At 43.0% G+C, this 26,548-nt stretch overlaps 1 protein-coding gene across 1 annotated transcript in view; it reads left to right on the top strand.

Moving 5' to 3' along the window:
• The window catches only part of NPSR1 (neuropeptide S receptor 1), a 63,852-nt gene extending 37,938 nt beyond the window's left edge, over positions 1–25,914 (top strand). The window contains exons 3-6 of the mRNA XM_031665864.1: positions 4,896–5,097; positions 11,809–11,885; positions 21,360–21,446; positions 25,262–25,914. Coding sequence (XP_031521724.1) covers positions 4,896–5,097; positions 11,809–11,885; positions 21,360–21,446; positions 25,262–25,446 — 551 coding nt within the window. The 3' untranslated portion in view covers positions 25,447–25,914. The remainder of the gene's footprint in view (positions 1–4,895; positions 5,098–11,808; positions 11,886–21,359; positions 21,447–25,261) is intronic.
• The last annotated feature ends 634 nt before the right edge of the window (positions 25,915–26,548 follow it).

A 26,548-nucleotide genomic window follows, 5' to 3' on the forward strand; every position in this document is an offset into this window, starting at 1 on the left:
AAAAATCAAAATAATGAAGAGAAATATGCAGTGTTATATTAAAACATAATACAAAATTTTGATAATTAAAACGATATAATACTGGAACCGGAATAACACATATAAATCATACAAAATTTCAGATCAGTCGGCAAAAAATGAATTAGTCATTATACTATATGTTGAAATAGCTGTCTGGCCTTTTTTAAAAATATTAGATCACCACCCGCCATAGCTAATAACAAAGTACATTTTAGTTGGACTGAAAAAATTAACACTTTAAACATAAAAAGAGTAAAAGAATATTTGGGTAACACCTTCATAATTTCAGTGAAGGAAAGGCCTTTCCAGGAATCATATCAAAAGCAGAAACAACAAAGAAAATATAGTTTTTTACTACATAAAAATTTAAATTATTTATATACATAATAAATATTCATAAACAAACTTAAAAAGCAAAATTATAAATGGAAAATATTTTTATATAATAGGCAAATAAAAATATCCTTTTTATAAAGAAGTCTGGCAAAGAAATGAAAACATTCTAATTGAGTAAATGGGCAAAGGGCATGAACAGACTATCAGGAAACAAAGAAATATAAATGAGACCAGGTACTGTGGCCCACGCTGGTAATCCCAGCACTTTGGGAGGCCGAGGCGGGTGGATCACTTGAGGTCAGGAGTTTGAGACCAGCCTGGCCAACATAGTGAAACCCCGTCTCTACTAAAAAATACAAAAATTAGCCGGGCGTGGTGGTACGCACCTGTAATCCCAGTTACTCAGGAGGCTGAGGCACAAGAATTGCTTGAACCTGGGAGGCGGAGGTTGCAGTGAGTGGAGATCGCGCCACTGCACTCTAGCCCTCTAGCCTGGGCAACAGAGTGAGACTTGGTCAAAAATAAAAATAAAAAATAAAAAATAAATGAAAAGAAAATATTTAAAAATGTTCTTCTGACCACTAATTAAAGAATTGCAAGATTGAACATTTGGATACAAACTTTTACCAACCACGTAACAAGATTAAAAGGAAGAATTATCTAAGTATTAGGAGAATATAAGGAAATGGGTACTTTTATTGTTACAGTGACAGCCATAAACAGTAGGCACTTTTGAGGGAAATGTAACAATATTTGTCCAAAGTTAATAATTCTTCTATTTCTAAGAGTTTATCCTAAGGAATAACTAGAACTGGGAAAAATAGATGAATATAAATTATTTATAACAAAAAAATGGAAAACAACTTAGATAATAATAGGCTACTGATACAATTGGAGTACGGTATAACCTTCGGAAAAAAATATTATTTATCAGTACTTTTCCAGTTGTGCTTCCCACACTGACTCCCAGAGGGCTCATTCTGCTGGCCTGCTCCAGGGCAGATCTGGGAGTTGCTGACTGTCTCGGTTTCAACCGAAGCTACCTGAGCTTTCTATATTTTCTGTACTGGGTTCAAGATAAAATTGTATTTGAAGAAAGGATCTTACTACCTGAAAAAAAAAATGCCACTTGTACAGATTGATATTTCTTAACAGGAAAAGATGGTCATAACAGGCTTTTCAGAGGAAAAAATTTAGGTTACAAGGTAGCATCTGTATTGTGATCTCATTTTTAAATGTGTAATCTATGTATTATATATGCATGCATTATCAAAATTTAAACTTGACATTTCTGGTGGGTGCCACTATGGATTTTTTTCCTTTTCGCTTATTTTTATTTGCTAGTGTTTCTGTAATCAATATGTGTAACTTACACGATTTTATAAAAAGGTAAATTAGTTACATGGAAAAGAAGAAGGCTAAGCAGCAGAGACGTGCAGAAATGGACAAGAGCACGTGGAAGAGGGAGTCTGACTTTCCGGGGGTGAGAAACACGAGACAGTCTACCTCATATGCAAACCTGCATTTCATCTGTTCGATCCTGGATCCTTCAGCCCTGAGAAGTCACTCTTCATGGCAAATGGGCTCAGCTGCCTGGAAGGCCATCAGTCTCCCTGCTGTGGCAGCTGCGTCACAGCCTAAGAGAGTGGGGCTTTCCCAGTGCAGCCCAGCACCCGTATGAGAAAAACGGCTCCAAGCCTGTACCCTGCTGGGCCTTTGGGGAAACATCTTTGGAGACCTTGGTAGAGTCTATTCTAAATTATGATGCTATACTGTCTTAATCTGTTTCCCTGTGCGTCCCTCTCAAAAGTGAATGCACTGTTTACCCATCAAGTGGAAACTGGGTGGGGCCCAGGAGTCACATGTTGCCCTTAAAAGTGTCCTGGGACCTACAGAAGAAGATAACATTAGAATTCTAACCATTGAAAGAACAAGAGCACAGGGGGCAGCTACTAATGTCACCCAGGACCATAGAAACCCATCAGGCTTCACACCCCCACCATCAAGAAGAACCCCCTCCAGTCCTACCACCTGCCCACTTCATCCTACCCTGCTTCTTTCCTAATCTGAACTCCTACTGCTTCTCTCCACCCCCGGTGTTTCTCTGTTCCTTAGGGGAGCAGCTCCCCTATACCATCAACCTCCTAATGGGAGGCTGCCCCCACCTCCTGCCTCCTGAGGTGGCTGATTCCCCTAAGACATCTCAAAAGGATGCTCCTCAACCTTCCTTTCTAGATACCTCATGGCCTGGTGGCGGTGAAGACATTTTCCTACCTTTCTAGACCACCTCCAGGCCATTTCTCCTTCAGTATTGCACACACATGCCTGCTCTGTTTCTCTGATGCTCATGCTATCAGTCTAGACTACCTTCTACAATGCCTTCCCCATGCCTGTGCCCATATGGCCAAGGCCCTCATCCAGTGAAGACGTCGACACTGTTCTCAGTCTCTCTTTCACCTTTCATACTGTCCTAATCACAGGTGACTCAATGTCTACATAAACTAAGTCTAGTGAGAGGGCTTCACATGATGACTCACAGAGCTTGACATGTTCCCTGTATTTGAGAGCATTGGGGACCGATGACTACATCACACGTGAGACCGTTGAAGAGAGGTTGGTTGGCGCTGTGGTCCTAGCCCAGGGGGCTGATGTAGAACCTGCGTCGTGAAGTTTGCCTGAGGCTGTTAAAAAAGATCCTGCCCCAGACATTTCTGCCAGAGAGAGAGGCCTCCCTGGAGGTCACCAGGGCGGGTGGAACGTCACTGCCCAAGTCAAGCAAGTGGCCACCAGCGAGACCCCACAGGAGAATTTCCAAAGGACCCAGAAAAGTTCCTCAGGGGACCAAGAATCAGCTTTGGATGCAGCCAGGCACAGAGAGCACAAAGCCCTCTGATGACAGCAGCAGTCAAGCGAGAACTCTGTCCTCTTCCTCCTCCCTGGTTCCCTGTACCCCAGCTGTGGAGAGACCCCAATGTGGATAGCGACCTGGGGGAGGACGAGGACTAGCAGATGAGGATAGAAAGCAGAAGGGCTGGTACCTCTGCTGGACTTCCTACTTGAAGCAAGCCCACCTAGGGAGAAAATACTTGAAATCCTCTTGAGAATTTGGGTTTTTTATTGTTGTCTAGGATTTTAATTACTAATTTTTATGTAATTAACTAAATTGACCAATGTTTACCACTTAATGTGTCTGTCACCTATGAGTCATCACTAACATCAAGGGGCTTGAGTTTCCAAACACAGGCAGGAAAACCTCTCCCCCTATCCCCAGTGGATTACCAGTTGTATGTAAGGAACAAGAAAGACCTTAATCAGATTGCTGTTATAATTCTACCCCAAGACTCCTGCTTGCTCAGTGGGCCATGACAACTCTTTTCTACATGAATCTAGTATCTCTTTTCAGTGCGTATAATTCAGCAAGAACAGAACCCTAGATATTATTCTCCTAAGTATTTCAGGTTTGGATTTTAATAGAGTCCCTAGTTTCCTCTAGATTTTTCTCACTTCTTATAGCTCCTCGACCGGAGCCAACACACTGTTCGAAGACACCACCTGACTCTACATTCCAACCCCACCCAAAGACACATGCCTGCTTTCCAAGTTGAAAGTAGGGGAGCAAGGTGGCCTCCTGTTTCTGGAAGAAGGTCCCAGAGCCAGTGAGCACAGGAAGCCCAGCTAGGTGAGGGATTAAGACGACAGCTTCAACAACAGCTTGACAGAAAGCATCACATCATAACAACGGGTGTGTTTTAAAGGTGCTTGCTTATATATTAATTGTCTCTCTCCAGCCCCATCATAACATGCTGAGATGGCCAGAGCAGGTATTTTTTATACCAATTTAAAGAAAAGATGAGGCTGAGACTGCATGGTTTAGCTAAGGTCAGAATATTGCAACCGAAATCCAGTGTGCAGACATAGCTACCAGGTTTCTGGGCTGGTTTTGAATGCGCCTACTCTCCAGAACAAAGTTCAGTGTTCTTTCTCAGCCTTGTAAGTCCACCCATGTTCCTACCAAAAAAAAAAAAAAAAAAAAAAAAAAAGAAGGTTCCTTCCCATTTGGCAAATAATTCTCAAAAACTGTCCCAGTGCTTTGCAGTGCTGGGTACAGTGAAAGGATGCCACGCGGACCAAAGGCTGTAGCCCTGCCTCGTAATAAAAGAGTGACTGCATATGGGTAGACACAACTCAGCATTTGCACCACAATTTACTAAATGTACATGGTACAGACTGAGCTCCCTAATACTGCAAGAATGGATGCGTCAACATCTCAAGTCAGATGGGGAAATCAGGAAAGAAGAAGCACCAACCTTAGGCCAGGCAATGTGCTAACTTCTGTTCAAGCTTCCCTTTATAATCTTCACATCGACTCTGTATGGAGGTACTGTCTCCCTGTTTACATATGAGGAAACTGAGGCTCTGGGAGGTTCTGTGAAGTCCAGGGTGGCTGCCCCACAGTGATCCTTTTCTATAGCAAACTCCATTGTGCTCCTCAAAATGGTTGCCACATACCCAGACATCCCTCTCTTCTCTTTGGGCAGAAAAGCAAGCCAAGGTCCTCATTGTGATTGCCTGGAGCCTGTCTTTCCTGTTCTCCATTCCCACCCTGATCATATTTGGGAAGAGGACACTCTCTAATGGTGAAGTGCAGTGCTGGGCCCTGTGGCCTGACGACTCCTACTGGACCCCGTACATGACCATTGTGGCCTTCCTGGTGTACTTCATCCCTCTGACAATCATCAGGTAAGAAGCTGTCAGGCCAGGACCACACAGGGGGTGGTTGGGCGGGGGGCCTTCCTGCTTTGCCAGCTGCTGCTCTCGTCCCCTCCAGGCCCATTTTTTCTAGTGCCCTAGGGGGAGCTGGCCAGGCCACAAGATTTTATGTGTAGCTACTATAGGGTAAGCCCAATTTCTTCAAAGTAGAGTAAGGAGAAGGGAATTAACAATTACTGGGTATACAGGGCAGGCATTGTGCCAAACAGCTAACAATTATCACATTAGCCACAGTACAACCCTGTGAAATAATTACCACTGTCCCAATTTAATGAATAATGAAACTCAAGCTCAGAGTGGTTAAGTAACTTACTCAACATCAAACAGGATTGATATCCAGGTTTTTCTGATTTCATACCATATTATTTCTTTTATATCTTGCAGCTTTCCAAATACAAGGCAAATTACAACTTATAGGGATTTTGTAAATGAAAAGATAGATATACTTGAAACAAACTGAACACAAAACTCAGTATACACTAATATGCTAAATTGTGTATGCAGTGGAGTCACATAATGCCAGGGAATATATTTTGGAAACCACCATTGAAGGAGGAAATGATTCAGATAGGATAAGGGAGAAGTGGGGAGGAAGCAGACTCTGATGACCAGAAATCAGAGGGAGTGTAGGGGCAGAGTGGGCAGGTAGACAGTGCCAATGGGACAGAAGTTGGCAGTGAGCTCCTTTCAGTGGCTGGGGGAGGCTCAGTTGTGAATGACCTTGGCAAAAAAGTTGTAGAGTGTCCTTTGTCCTGCAGCCAATGGTGAGCTGTAGATGGTCTTTTAACAGAGATTAGCACAACAACCTGATCAAGGTAGGGTCTCACTTGGCCATGTGGCAGGATCACCCTCTGAAATGGGCTCTGCATGTGTGGATGGGGTGGGAGACTACAGGGAGAGACCTGGCACATTGTGTGTATTCTTGGGCCACGATGATCCTGCGCCTTTTGAGTACCTCTAAGCCAGCCATAGTGTGTCATATAACATATCATAAGCAAAGGAAGATCAGCCTTTGTTTTTGATAGTGTAAAGACAGCTGTGATAAAAATCTTTGTACTGAAAACTGTACATGAGTCTCTGGTTATTTCCTCATAACTCATTCTCGTGGAATTACTAGATCAAAGGTGTAGATCAAAGATGATGCACATTTTAAAGCTTTTGATGCATAGTCACAAGCTGCCCTTGAGAAAAGCTGTATTATTTCTTGGCCTGTTAGCTAAGATCACTTGTAGAAAAGGTATATTCTGGGCAACACCATACAAGGGCTCTTGTTTTTTGCTTCCCTGATCCAATGGAAGGTAGCACTATTTCCTTACTCAATCTTTGCCAACCTAAGAGTTTAAAAAGTATTTCATTGTTTTAATATGCATTTCTTTAATTACAAAGCTGGTGGCATGCTTTTCAAGTGTTTTCTGATATGGTGGGAGTCACCTTTTCTTGCTCATTATTCATCTTTAGTCTCATAAAATACTATAGCTGGGAGAAATGTTATCCATCATATGGTCAAACCCCTGAATTTTTCGTAAGAGTAGAATTAAGACTAAAAGAAGTAATTGCCTTGCCCCTACCCCCGCATCAGAGATTGAGATGGGCAAGCACAGAGTGACCTCAATAGCCAACCCAGCAGCCTTTCCGAGATGGGGTGTTGTCCAGTCATCTCTGCTGAATGGACAACTTAACACCTACACTTTATTTTGACTTATTGCCCTCCACTCCATCAAGCTGAGCTTGAGAGGAAGTTTGAAGGACAGAAGGTTATTTAGACAACCACCCAAGGTAAGTAATAGGCAAGTGAGCCAGAGCGGTCAGAGAGCATTTGGAAGGAAGCGGCTTGTGTCACCCTGAGCAACTGAGGCACCGATTTCAGTGACAGTGCATGTCCTGGCTTCACTGCTGATTGATTTCCCATCAGTTCAAGAAATGAGCTCCAGTCAAAGTCCCTGCTCAGCACAGCTGATGCTGCAGCACGTAGACCATGCAGCTCAGGTTGTCCTGCATCTATGATTTCCCCATTCTTTGGGCTGCTTTTTTCACCAGGACTTTTCCTCGAACTTGCCTACAGGATAGCCAGTGTGTTTTTTTCATGTCCTTGAAAGGGTAAAATACAATGTGTTTGCTGATTGAAGGAAATGATTTCAAAAACTGGTTTCCCTCAGCTCTCACCAAACTAAGGCCTCTGTAAGGCCTGATCCTAGCTCCTTTCTTCTAGCCGTGACAGTTATGAAAACTCAGCCATGACCTCCAGCCATCCTTGAGCTTCTCTGAAGCATTTCCTACCTGACAAGAGGCTTCTCTTTCATCACCTTCCCTCTTTTGTAGCTCCCCCTGGTGAAGAAAGAACTTCTCTCTGGGGGACTAACATCCTCCACCTCCTTCAGCAACAACTGTCTTCTCAAACAAGACCAGGCCCTGGGGGGAATTTTGTGAGGAACTTGTATCCAACGAGTACCTGGCATAGGTGCTACAATTTCATCTCAGAGATAAGGTCCAACTCTTATTCTTTCTTTATTGCCTATATTCTGGCCCCCGGGCTCAATGCTGTGAGTAAGGTTAAATTCTTCATTTCAAGCTTAAATAGACAAAGAAAATAGCTCAAGGAAAGTGTTCACTCATGTTGTTCACCATGCCTCATTGTCCTTCATGCATGCTACATATGCTACATTTACCAAATTGATAGAAAAAAAATATCTTAGTTGTTTTATTTTGCATTTCTTTCATTACAAATAAGATTAAGTATATTTTATATGCTGATTGTCATTTTTTTTTTAAAGTACTTCTTAGGTTGATGCAAAAGTAACTGCGGATTTTGTCATTGAAAGTAATGCTACTTTTCTTGTTTAAATGTTTTTATTTTCTCTATTCTCTATCTTTAGAAATATTATATATACAATAACCTTTTTCTTTTTGCATATGTTGCGAATATTTCTCCTAATTTGTCATTTGCCTCTATATTGAGTATGGTTTTATTTTGTTTTCGATTATTAATAGTAGTGATTGACATAATAGAAAAAAAGAAAAAGCACAAATAACTAACTTAGCAGCTTTTCTCCACAAATACCTCATTGTTTTACTTATTGCCCAGCTTCGTATGCATTCAGTATCTGCTAGGACAAGATCCACTTGTCTTTTTCAAAGATTCCCTGCCTGCTTCACAGTGAGCTGCTGATACCTCACCTGCACTCCCAACTCCAGCTATGGAACAAACACCCCTTTGGCCCATGTGCATCACTCCCATGCCTGAACACTCTGCCAAGCTCACCTTGCCTTGTTTCAGCCAACTAGTTCACATCGTTTGTGTATCATTTCCAATACCAACTCCACGGTAGAGCTTCCCTTGCCAGCCCCGGACCAAGAGGCACCTCAGGTCCTCACTCCTTAACCTCCAACCTCACTTTGTCCATGTCATCATCTAGACTTCATGGTAGTGTGACTGTATCTCATGAGTGCAGGGACTGTGGCCTCTTCATTTCTGAACTGCACATCCAGCACGCACTAAACAGTTGATGAATATTAGATTGAATGAATAATGCAATAAATTGCACCAAACAACAGATGTGTCATGTCACTCTCTCTACTCTTTCTCTCCCTCTCTCATTCTCTCTCTCTCTGTCTCTCACGCACATACACACACACACACACACACACACACAAACACACATGTACACATGCTGCTAATATAGAAATTTCTGGCTATTTAATGCCTAGATCAGTTTTTGGCATATGATAGCTCCTCCATAAATATATGTGAGAGGAAAGAAAAAAGGGAGAAAAGAAAGAGGAGGGGGAAAGAAAGGGAGAGAGGGAAAAAGAGAGAGAGAGGTAGTTGTATTTTTGGTGGCAAACTCTCATGAGAGCTGTGTATGAATAAAGATGTAGCTCTTCTATCATCCACTAAATCAGGCTCCCAGGAGTTGAAACCATAGTGACTGACAGCAAAGGCAATATGTTGTTTTTCTGGGTCAAAACAACAGGAGTTGTTTTGAAATTCGCTTGACATAACTGTCTAATTGTTGCTGGGGAGGTTATTAGCCCCAGTGTAATTGCTTTACTTTAGCTGTGCTTATTTTCTTCCTACCTAATTGATTTCTCATTCTCTTATCATTTTCATCTCTGTAAGATAAAGGTAGAAGCAGAAGAGATTCATGACCGACAATCACAAAAAAAAAAAGTGGAAAAAAGCACATTAGTCATGGATCATTGACTTGTCATATGTGAGAAAAATTCATTTATTTTGCTTAGGAAATGGGATCACACTGTGGGAAAGCCTCATGCCAGGTTGGTGCAGCCCTGCAGATAGAATACACGGCCATGGTGGGTAAAAGGGCCCCAGGGACCTGGCCAGCACTGTCCATGGGCATGAGGTCCAAGGTCAAAGAGGATCACAGGGCCCACAATAAAAGCAGTCATCAAAATGAATAAAGAGAGATTGTAAGGGTCTCCACTAATGCTGAAAACCTGGATGGAGAGGAAGGTACAGATTATGGAGTCATTTTGCTGAGACAATCCACGAAACTTATCCGCAATCTGATTGATCAGCTAAAGGAAAAGAGACAAAGCCAAGTGTGGTGACTCACACCTGTAATTTCAGCACTCTGGGAGGCCTAGGCAGGTGGATCTCTTGGGCCCAGGAGTTCAAGACTAGCCTGGCAACATGGTGAAACCCTGTCTCTAGAAAATGTACAAAAATTATCTGAGCAGGGTGGCACACACTGGTAGTTCCAGCTATTCAGGTGGCTGAGGTGGGAGGTCAAGGCTGCAGTGAGCTACGATCCTGACACTGCACTCCAGCCTGGGTGACAGAGCAAAACACTGGTGATGACAAACAGCAACGCAGATGTCTCTTTGATGCTTGATTGCTACGCTCCAAGAAGTAGCCTGGTTTGGCAATAGTGCCCTAGTTATTAGGTGTTTGCCATGCTAACTGAAAAGTTGGTACTGGTTCTCACTCATCTGATTGGCCCTAAGTAAAAAGAGGGGGTGACTTAGGCCCAAATCCCTAAAGCATAAGACATTTCTTAACCTTTCTTCTGTGTACATGGTCGACAGTCATAAATATTTGACTTATTGGTCAATTACATACTGGGGTTGCAATTGACATAACCATTAACTTTCCATGGTGGGTGTAACCTTACCTTGCACAGTATTTCACTTTCTGGGGAAGAAGTTTCCCTGTTCTAGCAAATATTCAATAACATTTTTCTCATTTTTTCTTTACTGCAGGCATACAAATTACAAAAAAAAAAAAAAAAAAAAAAATCCCTTGGTAATTATGTGAGAAAGAATGGAGATGCTCCAAAAAGTCCCTGAGCTTTCCTGGAGCACTCCGAAGGGTTCGCTGAGCAAGAATGGGAAAAGGCAATAAGCAGCAGAGATTTTAACATTGCCATTAATTAAGTTATATTCTAAAGATCATTAAAAGCAATTAGTGCTTTGTCAGCTACTGCAAACTGAAGCTTTGATTTTTTTTTTAACTAATGATTCTCAAGAGGGAAGACACACAGTTTTAAAATAAAGCATTGCTGTGTCCCAAAGTTTTTTGCCAAGGTGCTTAATGTAGTCAAAATATCAAGTAATATTAAAGAAGAGTAGTTTTTATATTTATCAAAGAGTACCCAGGATACAAAACTTCTTGACACTTTTGAATCATCAACACTTTGTTTTCCTGTTAGGCACAGATTAAATCATGTAAGAATTGGTGTGATATAGTGTAAAATAAATAGACAAGAAAGAGGAGAAAGGAAATTAATCCCCACTAATTTTCCAGCACTGTACTTGGCACTTTAAATATTGTCACATTTGATACTCAAAAAGTTCAAGAGGTCTGTATTGTTAACACCATTTTGTAGAACCTCAGCTGAGGCTCAGTGTAGTAGTTATCTATTACTCCTTTACAAATTACCACAAACCTAATGACTTAAAGCAAGATACATTTATCATCTCACAGTTTCTGTGGGTCAAGAATCTGGCCATGGCTTAACCGGGTCCCCTGCTCAGGCAAGGCAGTTATCAAGTTGTTTATCCAGGGCAGGGTGTCATCAGAGGCTACAATGGGAAAGGCTCTTTTCCAAGCTCCCTCAGATCCTTAGCAGAATTCATTTTCTTGCAGCTGTGGGGTTCATGGCACCTTGTTTCTTCAAAGTTAGCAATGGCGAGAGACACCAACAAGACAGGCGCTACACTCTATGTAATCAGTCCCATCCCCTTTGCCACTCTGCATTGATTAGAGGCAAGTCACCTGCTCTTCCCACACTAAAGGGGTGAGGATCACACAAAGCCATGAATGCCGGAGTCAGGGATCATAGACGTCACTTAAAAGATGTCACTAAAGTCAGGATTGTACAACAGACAAGTAGTAGAGGAGACCCAAGTCTTTTCTGACTCTAAGGCCTGTTTTTGGATTCTAATCACAGCTCTCCTTCAAACCATTTGGGTTACCTTGAGGAGACTGCATAACTTTACCAGGTCTTAGCCTCCTCACTTAAGACAGAAGTGACTCCATCCAATGGATCCTCATGGTCACTTTCAGTTGTGATTCTATAAACAGCAAGTATAGGGGGACAGCCATGGTGAAAAGATTCCTCCCTTTGCACCTTGCACTCGGGGAGGTGGAGTGGTCTTCTCCGTGTCCTCACAGTAGAGATCCACCAGCCACTTTAATACTACCTTTGGTTCTTTCTACAGCGTCATGTATGGCATTGTGATCCGAACTATTTGGATTAAAAGCAAAACCTATGAAACAGTGATTTCCAACTGCTCAGGTAAGTCTCTACTCTGCATGGCCCAATTCTTAGCTACTTTGCTTCTCCAGAGGTTTTCCTCTAGCAAATGTGAGCTGGGGATTCCTTGATACACGAGCATACAGGATCATATCAGGACCCAGCCGACAGACCAGACCCACCAAAGGCTATCACAGGCAAGCTCTATCGTCCCCCATGTGACCTCCCTAAAATTTAGGAGAAGGAAGGGGGCACTTTGGACCTGGCCAAGCTATGCCAGCAGAGAGTTAGCCTTTGAGCTAGGATCCAAGGGTTACCCCAGCCTCAGTTCTGGCAAAGAAGCACCTTGGAGGACACAGATATGAAAAGAGAGACTGTCCAAGGAGGACATCACACCTTCAGCAAAGATGAGGATAGGCTTTTCTGATTGGCTTGAATTTGCAGATACATAAAGCTGCCATCTGTCCATAGAACAATCCTGGACCCTAAGCCAGCAAAGGCACGGTGGTTCATTCTTTCCCAGCTGCCCCAACACACCAATTCAAACCAGATCAAGCCTAAGACCACCTACTACAACCTTCCCCCAAATTCCTTCTCAGTAAACCTGAATGCAGAGCCCAGGACTCTGAGCCCTGGAAGCCTGTCCTGCTTCCCAGGAAAACATTACTGGACCTGACCAAGGTCAATCTGGAGAAAACACAGCAAACCAAGGGACCAAAAGAAGAAAGGGCTTCTAGTTTTCTGTTTGTTGTAATGTCATAGCTCTGTAGAAGGAGACTGGATCCGCTCAGGTTACACACCCCTCCCATTCCTTGTGCACACACATACACACAACGTAAGCTCATATACACAAATACACACACCTTCACACACTCAGTCTCACACACACTAACAATACATACTCACAACTATATGCACTCACACAAGGACAACAAGCTGTACCACAAATATCTGGAATAAGAAGAGCTGCTTTCTGTTCCAGATGTGCCACAAAGAGCTGTGCCACCTGGCAAACCTACATAATCCCCGGGCTCCAAGACGTTAAAATAAGGGGATAGACTGGATTCTCCCTAAGCCCTCCTCTTTTCAGACTGTGAGTTAAATTTTGTTGGACCAAGACAGAGCTTATTTTCTCCCTCTCAAAGCTACTTTTTCCAATAAGACGGTGAGGCCGCCAAGAGGATGCACACGTATTATCGGGCACTGATAACCTGTGTCTTTTTCCCTAGAAGAATGAGTAGAGATATGTAAGTCTGGGTTCTCCACCTGAATTCAGTTCAATTCCTCTGTGTTCTTCTGCATGTCAGGAGTGGTACAAGGGACTGGGAATGACAAATGAATGAATAGCATGGTTCCTGACTATAGGCAACTTACAGTCTAGGGCCTTGGGTCTTGGCCCTGGCTACACAGTAGAATTACCTGGGGAGCTTTTAAAATGCACTAAAACCCAGACACCATTCCCTGACAGATTCTGATTCACTCCATCTGGAGTGGGGCATGGACATCATTATTTCGGAAAAGCTCTTCAGATGTTTTTAATGTTCAACCAGGTCTGACAATCTGGTCCAGTGAGACACAGAGTCATAGGTGGCTGACCTTCACGCTGACTGACCAGTGTAACCAAGAGATGTGCTTAGGCTGCTTGGAAATTTTCAACCTATGAAGACCCAGTCATTCAGCTTGGGGCTAATTCCAGCCCCCATGGGTTAAATGGGAAATGGGCAATGGGCCATGGGTGAAATGGAGCAAACAGGAAACGAGTTAAAGGGAAGAACACAAGGAAAAGACCTAGCAGTGGCTGATAGGAGCTGCTCCGTCTGTCCCTCCGTCTTCTCTGTTGGTGTTGAGAGATGAATGGACGATGGCTTTGAGTGGGCCTTAGAGGGTCTAAGCATGACGTTTATACAGAGAAGTGCATGGCAAATATGTTTGCGGGTGCTGAGTTGATGGTTTTAAAAAATGAATATACATATATACATCTAGGATAATATTGGCTGTTTACTCAGGCTAAAGGGCCACAGGGCTATTGTTTCAATTATATGATTTAGGTAATTGTAGAAAATTTTTACATATGGCTAAGTGAAAAATAGAAGAAAATAAAAATCAACTAAAATTCGACCACTCAGAGATAATTGCAATTTCCATTTCCCTCTCTCTCTAGCTATCATCTATCTATACATGCACATATATATTCTGCTAAGTAAAAATATGTGCACATATCTATAAAAGGGATACCATACTGCTTTCTTTTTCTTAATGTACTATATTGGAGAAATATTTCTATGGCAATAAGTTTTCACAGGTAGCATGTGACACAACTGGTATTCAAATACACACATATTGAGTGCACACATAAAGACAAGACTTTTTAAAAATTAAAAACACAAACTCGGGGTCTTGTGTGCAGCTTCCCTTCCAGGACACTCCCTCTAGAGCTCTGCCTTCAGAGAGCTATTCCTACCTCATCTCCTGAAGGTTTTGTTTCGATATATTTAAAATCTAAAGGCTGAGTCATGACTGGCAATGTGGAGACCAATTTTGTGGAGGTAGCCGAGGTCTTCCTGTACTTTCAGACGAATCAGATTGGTATAAACCCCTGTCGTGTGATTTCTGCCAATTCCGTGGGTCTGACATGCTCCTCCCTGCTTGTCCCTCTGAGCACTCACTCTCACTGTCTCACCTCCTACAGCTCTCCTGTTCCCTCCACAGCAGCACCGCCCTTGCTCACCACCTTCCTCAGCATGCCTCCCCCCAGAGAGGCTAAGTTCCTGGTTCTCTCCAAAGTTCCCATGTCTCCTGCTACTGCATATGCCAGTCCTTGCACTCTTGGGCTCCCCTGACTTCCAGTCCTTGAAACCGTACAAAGCCACTTAGAGCTCTGTTTCCCACTGATACAGAGTGTGCCATTACTCCCTCCCAAAGGTGGAAATGGCTACCGCCACTTTTTGTTCTTTAATATAGTTTTATATCTCTATTATATCTATTTTTTAGTTACCGTTAGTGACCTCATCCTGGAATGAGGGCAGCTGGTAATCTCAAAAGCTTATATGCTCTCTATATCTTATTCATAAATGGAACGCAGTTGATTTCCCATCTGTCATTATAGCCAAGTAGCTCTGGAGTTGGCAGGTAAATGGGATCTCCAGCTGGGTCTGCATGCCAGGATTATTGCTCATCAACAAGGGGACATTAGCCATGATTAGTGTGAACAGAAGCTCACTTTGTAAACACTGGCTGAAAAACTCAAGCCATCCTTAGTGCGAGAACCACTCTTCTTGCTGACAAATATGTCTATTTTCTCCCAGTCAAACGCTGACAGAAAGGAAAAGAAAAAGAACTGTATCATAAATTATCTAAAGACTGTCCCATAAACAAGCGTGGAAGGCAAGACATGGAGGAGATGGGGTTTCCAATCCTGTATGTTATCTTTCATAAACGAGCATATTATTGATGTCCGGGAGGATTTACTTGTGCAAACTAGAACATTTACTACTGCATGGGAGCAGGAGATTGGGCAGGTATACCCATGGAACAGACAAATTTCTCATTATAACTATGTCTAGCTATCATGGCTTGGCAGATATGATTCATGCTATATCCAAATTCCATGTTTTTAATTAAATGAGGCACACTAGAGTGAAGGAAAAAAGCTACAGATTAGGAATTGGGTTAGAGTCCTATTCACTTTCTATCTTAAAAAATTTAAGAGAAGCCCATTAACTGCTGTCCATATCAGCTTCTTCATCAGTAACTGTGAATAAAATGACTCCCCTACAATTAACTACATTTAATAAAAGATGTGCCGGAAAAACATAAAGATACAAATAAATGACGCTTATGACATGTTCGTGGATACTAAGGTTCAATATCATAAAGACGTTGAATCTCCCCAGCTGATCTACAAGTTAATAAAGTTCCAAACAAAATTGAATTGAAACATTTTATTGAGCTTCACAAGCCTATTTTAAAATAGACATGGAAAATTCAAGAGCCATGAGTAGCCTAGACATTCCTAGAGATGCAAAACAAGGTAGAGAAAGTTTGGTTTACCAAATATTGAAAGCATTATAAAGCCAGAGTGCGGTACTGGCACAATAGACAAATGGAAACCTCAGTTTCCTTGCCATCTGCTGCCTGCCCACGAATCCAATGCCACATGTTTCAGGTTTTCATTAAGACAGCACCGCATATGAGGTACCAATCTCTACTTTAGTAAGAGAAACACTAGCAGCTGTGTAACCCAAAATATCAGTAGACTTAACCACATAGAAGTTTATGTCTTAATTAAAATCCAGTTGGCAATAAAGACCAGAGGGAAAGGCATTGTTCCACACAGTCATTCAGAAATTCAAGCAGGTGGAGATTCTGCCACACTTAACAGAGGGCTGCTAAGGTACCCCTCAGCACCTCCCTCCAGCAGGCAGGGGCGGGGGAAGAGAGAGTGGAGGACTGCTCAGGATAGGTATCTGAGCCAGGTTTGGGGATGGCAGACATTGACTCTTCCCAGCATCCCTTAGGCAGATCTTAGTCACATGACTACACATTGCTGGAAGGCAAGCTGGGAATTGTAGTCTAGTTGTATGCCCTGAGGAAACAGGAATGAGTTTGGTGAACAGCTCATCTGTCTTTGCATAATTATTTTAGGCTGTCAGGGCTCCTGCTTCTGCCTGAGCTGAGGTGCTGAGGTACAGAAAGGGCTATCTGGTGGGTTAGTGAAATCTCATATCTAGCTATAATTTACGGTTGGCTCTGGGCTAAAAACCTCCTGAAAAGGAACTCAAAATGCTTTCCTACTTGAAGGTTCAGATATATGCAGCATGTCCAGCTAATGGGGAGAGAGGGAGTACCTCAGATGACTAGAAAGGGACAATAAGATCCCTGAATGTGAAAACATTCTGGAGAATACAGAGTCAGGCACAATGAGTCTTAAGGTCAAAGGGAAATGTAAGTTCTGGGTCACAGAAGAACATTCCCACCTAACCACTCTAGCCACTTGTCGGCATCTAGGGAGGAAAACGCTGTGTGGGGGGCTAAAGAAGCTGAAACTCTTGGGAGTTCAAGTGAGTCTGCTGCAGGCCCCTGGAATAGCACAGCACAGAGGAGAGAGGCCATTCCCTTGCTTCCTGGCAGAAGAACTTGGACAGCAGGTATCGCAGGGAAGAGCAGTGGTGCTGAATAACCCACAGCCCAGGGACAGAACTGAGGCCCTGAGAGGGGAACAGAAGAGCAAAGCAACTGCCCAGGGTCAAGAGCAATAATGAAGAGGACTCACAATGTTGCTTTGAAGTGACTGTGGCTGTGGAAGCATCTGGTGCCCAGCCGGAGCCCCTCAAGAGGCAGTCCTTGGCAAAGAGGTGGTCTGGGTGAAGTGACCTGGGGCAACCCAGGGCAGCTGCAGCGAGCTTAGAAAGCAGGATCCAGATAGTGTCACCATAGAGGCACAGGTGGTGGCCCGGGTGGATCCTGGAACATCTGAGAGACCTCCTTGGGTCTCTCAGAAAAACTAGAGGGACAAAACCCCCTGGGAAGAAATGGACCGCAGTCCCGCAGCTAAGCAGATGAGACCTAATGTGCTTAAAATACTGAACTGATGATTTCAGGGGGATATTCAAGCTGTATTAGTAAAGAGAATGTTACTGTTCAAAATGAATTTCAAGTTTTAAAAATTTTAGAAATCAGGAAAAACTGCTAAAAAACTTTGAAGTTTTTAAAAATCAACCTAACATACACAAAGTTTCTAATATAGGAAGCATATTTATTTTAAAATATTTCCAGTTAGACTTCCTTGTTTCTAAATAAATCACCTGCACTCACTATAAGTTCAAAGATGAATTCCCCCCACCACCTCCCAGGAAACAATTCTGCTTCCATTTGGAATCCCAAGGTGCCAACTGCTCCCACTTCAGGTGCTCAGCCTGCATAAATAATGGGTTCCCAGTGGCTCTGTAAGAGGCATGTGGTCTTGGGAAGATGAGGAGCCAGAAATGGCCATTTGGAGACTAAATTTTCAGCATGTGCCCCCATTAGGGATATACTCTGGAACTAAAACAGTCCACATCAGTGTGCTTCTTCCAGTCCCAAATCGAATGGACCTGCCACTTTCAGGCTACCCAAATTATTAATGCACAGTGACAGCTGAATTTAACTGTTTTTCACTGCAGCTCAGCGCCAAGGCCTGAGTAGAAATAATCCTTTTATCTCCCAATAAAGGAGAATTACCGGCATTTTGTAGCTCAGCTCTCTCTGAAGGGCCATCTTTAGAAGCTAGAGGCTTTGCATTTCCTGGAATGGTCAGATTAAAGATGCTTTTCTCTGATCTCTGGGCAGGTAGTTGATTATATTGTCACCCAGTTGCCCTGTGGAAAGCACTGCAGGTTTCCATTTTAAAGGGATTTCAGAGCACAAATGTCATTCTCGAAAACTTTTCTGAAAGACCAACTTAGTCTTCAGAGCCATACTGTTTAGGAGCCAGCTGTTGCCTAGGAACAGCCAGTAGGGATGCTTTGAAATAATATAATTTGGTCTGCTGTCTTCTTTACTTGCCCCCCATGGGTATAATCTCACCTGGATCATTTTCTGCTGTACATAATTCTTACACAGATAACAACCTTATATAATAGACAATCAAATGTAGTAATACCTTCTATTCACTTCCATAAAGATGGCTCACCTTCCACCTGAAATACTGATAAAACTGCATTCATCTCAACTGATAAGACATCTGACATCCCATCATGAGGCTTGGTTCCTTGAATATATTATTTTATGTTAATCTTCAAAGGAACTCTGAATTAGGTGTTCTACACCTCAAGTTTTAAATGGGAGAACTGAAGCCAGGAACTTTAGGCAATTTGCCTAAGGTTATACAGTTTTAGTAATTGGTAGAGATGGAGGATCCATTCCAGTCTGATCTGAAAGCCTGTGTCCTTCCCAAGATCCCATCCTGGAAATCAAGGTTTCTCACCTTTGACACCTTTGGCATTTTGGACTGGATAATTCTTTGTTGTGGGGGCTGCCCTGTGCATTGAAGGATGTTTAGCAACATTCCTGGTCTCTGCCCACTAGATGCCAGTAGCACACATTCACACACAATCGTGGTGATTAAAAATGTGTCCAGACATTGCCAAAAGTTCCCTGTAAAGCAAGATCACTCCAGCGGAGAATCACTGCTCTAAATGTTCTGAAGCATTTGCTTTCTTACAAGGCTGAGGTTTCGTGGTCCCATGAAATGCACAGAAGAATCTGAAGACCCTGATGGTATTTAGGAGTGGCCTTACAGGGTATGCTTTAAGAAATATGAATTAATTATAATTAGCATTTTTTCTTTGTACCTAAAGAGCCCCTATTCCTGTTACTCTTGAAAATCATTTGTCCTCTGCAACGAGTAAATGTTCACACTGCAAAACCACTCAGAAACTTCAGTGGCCTGCGGCTGCCTCAGGAGTTCAGCCCAAGCTCCTCAGAAAGACATTCAAGGCCTCCCCAGTTTGCCTTCAGTTCTCTTCTCCACTCTCAAACCCCACGTATTTGTAGGTTACAGCCAAGCAATATGACTCACTGTGGTTAAAACGCATCCTACGTTTTCTTGTTCCATGTCTTGGCTGAGGATATTCACTCTCTGCCTCCCACCTCTCCTGATCCCACGCCACATCCCGCCTTTGTCTTGGAATCCTTCTTATGTCATTTGAGTTCACTTGATGCTCTCTGCAACTCCCACACAGCCTCCCCAGCACAGTGGTGGAAGGATGGGTCTCTCCTCTGTCCACAGTTGGTTTCTGTCTTAGTCCATTTTCTGCTGCTATAACAGAATACCACAGACTGGGAAATTTATTTAAAAAGAGATTGATTTGGCTTATGGTTCTAGAGGCTGGGAAATCCAAGAGCAGGGCACTTGCAACTGGCAAAGGTCATCCCATGGCAGAAGACAGAGGGTGAAAGTGAGCACCCAAGACAGAGAGAAAGTTAAGCCAAACTTATCCATACCATCAGAAGCCCTCTTCCACAATAATAGCAGTAATTCATTCATGAGGGCCAAGCCCTAGTGGCCTAATCACCTCTCAAAGGCTCCACCTCCCAATACTGTTACAATGACAATTAAATTTACACATGAGTTTTGGCAGAGTCATTCAAACCATAGCAGCATCTCGCTCATCTCAACCAGTTTTATGGAGAGTGTGTGATCTTTCATGCTGGATTGAAAATTCTTAGAGAACAAGTACTATATTTCAGGCCTTCTAGTCAGTCCTTATCTCTTAGCAGACGTGCTATACTTTGGGGGTTGGGCTAGATCAGATTGGAGGTGGGATTGAATGAATATTGCAAAGGTAAACATCTGACTGGTTTCCATGGGCATTAAAATAAATTTCGAACGTGAGAGCTGGGCAGTGCAGTGAAGACAATGGAGCACATCAGTTTGTCTTTCTAGTGCACAACTGCCCTACTCCAGGTGACTTTTTGGATGCCCTGAGTGGGCCTCTGACCAGGGCCACCACTAGGGTTGTGCCCACTGAGCCTCACTGGGTGGCTCCTGGCTGAGAGGTGTGTGTGGCTGGCATCCTCTTCTTATTTCCCTCACTGAGTGTGTGCCCTAGGCAGGCCTGTGCTTATCAGAGAAAGGGCCCCTTTTCCGAAATTTCACAAAGGTGGCATATGGGCTGGTGGAAGCCCTGACACTAAAAACTCTTCCATGAGGAAAGGGACAGCACATCTGACATTTTTATTCCCAAATTTATAGGTAATCACTCCTTTAACTAAGGCTTATTGCACTGGATCCTGCCTAGCCTATCCTATCACTTTGTTTTGCCACTGCTTGACTAGTGAGAGGTGGTTATTGATTCATTCAACATATTTGTGTTAGTCACTGAATATGTGTATAGGCTACAGGAGTGCAAAAACAAAGCCCCTGTCCTCATCAAGCTTGTATTCTAGTAGATCCTTATATTCACCCCTCAGTGTTCACCATCAGACAACAGCCACATACAAAACAAAATGTATATCCAAGCTCCTGTTTTGGAGAGTTCTGATACCCCTGTTTTGAGCTTTTCTTGAGTGTTTTTTGTTTGGTTTTGTTTTTGTTTTTTTTCTTTTTTTACAAATGTATTTGTCTGGGGCAATCATTTTAGAAAATAACTTTGCCTAGGTTGCTAAAGTGGTTGCATGGGTGTCTCAGCATAGCCAGGGCTCAGAGAGTAGTGCTCCTCAGGGAAGACCTCAATTCCTGCATGGTCACATGGTCGAATTTCAGCTACAGCTGTTCAGACCATCTGACCAAGTCTGTTGAGACAGTCTGAGCATTCCATACCATTTGCATGTAATATTAAGGTATAAGCTGAGCATTCTCCAGAAACCAGCCGAGAACCATCTTTAATCTAAAAATTTCCAAGGAGGGCCATCTGGGCATAAATGCACAGGATATAAGTGAAAACTGGAGTCTAACCTTTAATGTTCCTGTTGGCAGAAACAGAAACTGTCACATCTTGAACACTTCATCTTACTATCCCCCTCTTGTATCTACAGATGGAAAACTGTGCAGCAGCTACAACCGAGGACTCATCTCGAAGGCAAAAATCAAGGCTATCAAGTATAGCATCGTCATCATTCTTGGTAAGCTATGTCCCTCCTTGAACTGTAAAGTGGTATGAACATCCCAAAAGCAAGCTTGCTCCTGGGACCTGGTGGCAGAAAGGAATTTGCCAACGGGCACTTCTACATTGGTCTGATTGGAAAGGAATGTGTGAAACTCATCAGCCCATTCATGGTTCCTTCAAGGGCTCACATTTGGTTCTTAATCGCTCTCCTTATGAATACAGCTGCCTGCCAAGGCTATGGGTTGAATAATTTGGAGAAAATCTGATTAGGAACTAGCTGAAGTGGATGCTCACATCACCTGCTAACTCAGTCACTTCCTTGAAGACACTCTCTTCCCCAAGGCTGGAGTTCACAAGCAAAAAGAAGATAGAAGCGGCTTTCCACCTTTTCTGAATATTTAACGTTAGGTTCACTACAAATTTCTCCCTTATGGCACCTTACCTGCCCTTCCACCCTCCTGTCTTCTGCCCTTTCCTTTTCCTTTCTCTCTACTCTTAAGACTCATAAAGTCACTTTGCACTATTTCCTGTCTGAAATACTCTGCTCTCTGGTGGTGATCTGACTTACTTCCTAACCTCATTTGTTCCCCAACAATGCCACCTCCCTGAGGGCTCCTTGACAAGTCTTTTTAATATCCTTTTTCTAGTCTACTCTGTCTTACTTTTGTTCTCGGTTCTGCCTGGCACTATAGGACATAGACTGATTTTCTTATAGTCTGTCTCTCCTGTTGGAGTAGTGAATCTATGAGGGCAATGACTTTGGCTTTTGTGTTACTTATGTTATCACCAAGACCTAAAATAGGGTCCCCTACACACTGCTCAATTAACATTTGTTGAATGAATGAATGAATGAATGAAAATATGCAAGAAGGAAAGGGATTTGTACTATTTTCTTTTTTATTTAGCTTACATATCCCCTCTTTGCCCCTCTGGCAGCTCTTGGAAGCTCCGAGGAAGCATAGCTCTCCCATTAGCTACATGTCAAAGCACCAGAACAGTCTTCTCACCTTTCTAAAATGCAACTGCAAAATGCCAAACAGACCACACACAGCATGACTCAGCTAGCAGGACGTAGGCACAAAACAGCATTGCAGGCGGAACTGGGATAAAACATATACAACCCACCGGGGCTCAAAAACTTTGTCAGAGGCTTCTGAAGCAGATCAAAGACTCCTCTGTCTTCTCAGATAGTCAGAACGACACATGCACATTCCCTGGATGTTGAGTTGGAAAATGTTATGTTTACAAGTATGTCCCAGAGCCAACATAGCCCTTTGTCATCAGCAGCCATACACCAAGGCCATGTGGGATCCCTTCAGTCAGCAAGCAGAGACACCTACTAGAGGGTCAGCAAATGTCGACAGCCCTATCAGACCAAAAGGGCACTTTCTATAGTAAACGCTTTGTAATGTCCCTTTCCCATCTTGAAATAAAATGCCTACTTATACTACCTACCATGATAATTAAAACGTTAATATATTGCCAAAAAATAATACAAAGGAGGAATAAGAAAATAGTCTAAAATAAAATAATACTATTTTTTTAATTAATTAAAATTTATACCAATTTTAATGTGTAAAAGCATAAGCACAGCTACACTAGAAGAATAATGAAGTAGTCACACCTACACCTTGACATAATAACAGCTACAATGAAAACCAGTACAGGTGTATTTTCATGGAGACATAAAAAAATGTAAGCAGTATTGTTGTCAGTGACTTGATTTTCTGAGCTGGCAAAAAGAAAAAATCCTTGTAAAATTTTGAATTAAACAAAGTAATGTTTCCTCCATTTACAACAGAATTGCATTTCTACAAGTTTCGGTATTCATTTAATCTGTGTTTATGTGTAAAACAAAGTCAAGTTTCTAGACTGGGATAACTATACAGAAGTTTCTCTTCTACATGAATGGGTATTCAAAGTAGATACAAATCTTCGCTGGCTGGGCTGCCTGTACCATGCCAGAGAACTGGTATCCCTGTGACAACCAGAATCCTCCAACCCCACATATACACACAGGCAGACACACAAGCTCACAAGGCCATTTGCCCTGCTTAGTGCCCCAGATACTGTTCAGGGCCAGTGTTTGGGTTAATTAACCAGGATCCAGAACACTTAGTGGGCTTTGTGTTTGAATTGCTCTACTTTAATACATTGCCAAGGTCTGGGGTCGAGAGGGGAACCATGAGTCAGTTTATCATTCTAAAATTCCCCCAACAAGTTACAGAATCCGCATTAGAGTTATGGTGGAAAGCTTGTCCCTGCATGCAGACAGCCAAGGAAGCCAAACTTCTACTCTGAGAAAAAAATCTATGGATGAGAAAGTGGGAGAAGGAGAGTGGAGAAGTTATGGCAAGAAGATGAGAGATGTTGGCCGGGCGCGGTGGCTCAAGCCTGTAATCCCAGCACTTTGGGAGGCCGAGACGGGCGGATCACGAGGTCAGGAGATCGAGACCATCCTGGCTAACACGGTGAAACCCCGTCTCTACTAAGAAATACAAAAAACTAGCCGGGCGAGGTGGCGGGCGCCTGTAGTCCCAGCTCCTCTGGAGGCTGAGGCCGGAGAATGGCTTGAACCCGGGAGGCGGAGCTTGCAGTGAGCTGAGATCCGGCCACTGCACTCCAGCCTGGGCTACAGAGCGAGACTCCGTCTCAAAAAAAAAAAAAAAAAAAAGAAGATGAGAGATGTATGTATTTCCAGTCAACTCATGAGTGTTTAGCTCTGTGTCGTAGTCTGTGCTCTCCAGATGATAATGAGAGAGAGAGGTTTATTAGAAGGGATTGGCCCAGGTAATTACTGAGGCTGAGAATTCCCAAGCTGCGCAGTTGGAAGCTGGAGACCCAGGAAAACCAATGGTGTAGGTGCCAGTCCAAGTCTGAGTCCAAAGGTCTGAAAATCAGGAGAGTGGATGGTGTACATTTCAGTTTGATTCCAAGTGTGAAGGCAGAAGACCAATTTCCTAGCTTGAAGACAGGCAAACAGAGTGAATCTTCTTTTACTCAACCTTTTTCTATGACTAAGGCCTTCAACAGATTGGACACGGCCCATGAACAGGGGAGGGCAATCTGCTTTTCTTACTCTACCAGTTCAAATGTTACAGTCATCCAGAAACGTCTTCATACGTATCCAGAATAGTGTTTAACCAAACATCTGAGCACTCCGCAGCCCAGTCAAGTAGTCTCAAAACTAGCCATCACACTCTGAATCCCCACCTTTCATCCATTTCTTTTAAGAATTTGGAGCCAAAATTGGGCTCTCATACATGCCAATGGATTTAGAGAAGGGTATAGTGTGGGTGTTTTCTGGAGAGGCCAACTTAGAGGTGAAAGAGAAAATTGAGAACGCTGTCATTAAACTGGTGTGTGCTTAGAAAATATTGTGATCACCCCTTCTCCCTGACATAACCTAAAACCAGTAGTCACTATGTGGTCAAAATGCTTCCTGTTCTGTCTTTGCCTAGAGAGTCTTCAAAGTATTTTGCTATTTTTTCCTGATCCCTGTGTTGGATGAGATGGTATGGCCATAGTCACTTGTTCCTGGGGTTTCTATAAGGAATCCACAGCAGTAGAAATTTGACCCTTCTTTACGGACAGAGAAGCTCTACGACCTTTGCTCAGTTTTAGGAACATGTCTGTAAGATGTGTCCATATGTATGTGTGTATGTGTTTAAGTGAATGTGACATCAATGCTCTAAACAGCATCCAACCCCAATATTTCTGAGAAATTCCAGGTCCCAAAGAACCTCCCAGGTAAAAGTCCAGTCAGGACCAACCAAAAGAGACCCCTCAACTGTTACCTGCTGTGGTGCTAATGGCTCTCTTCTCCCCCAGCCTTCATCTGCTGTTGGAGTCCATACTTCCTCTTTGACATTTTGGACAATTTCAAGCTCCTTCCAGACACCCAGGAGCGTTTCCATGCCTCTGTGATCATTCAGAACCTGCCAGCATTGAATAGTGCCATCAACCCCCTCATCTACTGTGTCTTCAGCAGCTCCATCTCTTTCCCCTGCGGGTAAGGGGAGCTCCTGCATGGGTCAGATACACTGATGGTCATTGCACTGGGATTCCGTCAACACGTGGGTTTCTCACGTCTACACTCTCCAGCAGGTTACAGAATCCCCCTTTTATAGATGAGAGGCTTGAGAGTCAGAAAGATTCCACTAACGTGGCTGATTCAAACCCTGGCCCAGGCCACAGCTGATGTGCTTTTTCCTATACCACAACACCTCGTATAGAAAACACCTTAATCATGACACATCTAGAAGACCTTGCTTGCTTTTGTTCAAAGCATCTTCACATGAATTGCTTAAATACAGTTATATGGCAATAACAGGACATGGAGCCTTATTACCATTTTAGAGATAAACAAAGTGAGTCTTACATGGTTAATGACATCATTGAAGTTATATGAATAATTAGCAGAGCTGAAATTAAATCCCTCCCACAGTTATTGTGATTCTTCTGTTTTTCTGCTGTTTTTCAGTTGTTTTCCTGCATAAGCCACAGAGGGTAGGTGGAGAATTCCATAGGAGATACAAGAGGAGAACAATTTAAGTCTTGGGCTTAATGCCAGTCAGTGAAGTTTATATCTTGCCATTGCTTATTCGTAGTGATGTGTGACCTTGGGCAAGTTATTTAATGTCTATAAACCTCAGCTTCTTCATCTGTAAAACGGGGCTAATAGCAGTGTCTACCTATTGGCCTGTGATGTCTCTGTCCTCCGGGCTCTGGTGCTGACCAGTGAGAAGGAGAGCTGTGAGTCATGGAGAAGGAAGGTCAGGGTATTACATGTAAAGTGCCTGGCACAGTTGTCTGATCTTTAATACAGTTTTTATGACTATTGTATCTTAACATGTCTACTTCCCTTTTCATTAGGTCAAATTATTTCCCTCCCTGCTTTATTTTGACTTTCTCCAGGGAGCGAAGATCACAGGATTCCAGAATGACGTTCCGAGAGAGAACCGAGAGGCATGAGATGCAGATTCTGTCCAAGCTAGAATTCATCTAGACCCTAGGACAGTGCCAGTGCTAGGCTGAGCACCATCAACTCTCCCAGGTCCCTGTCACCTGCTTGGGCATGTGCATAAAACTCGAGCCAACTTCATCCCACCCTCGTCA

The sequence above is a fragment of the Papio anubis genome, chromosome 4 (assembly GCF_008728515.1).
Source record: "Papio anubis isolate 15944 chromosome 4, Panubis1.0, whole genome shotgun sequence".
Lineage (NCBI taxonomy): Eukaryota > Metazoa > Chordata > Mammalia > Primates > Cercopithecidae > Papio > Papio anubis.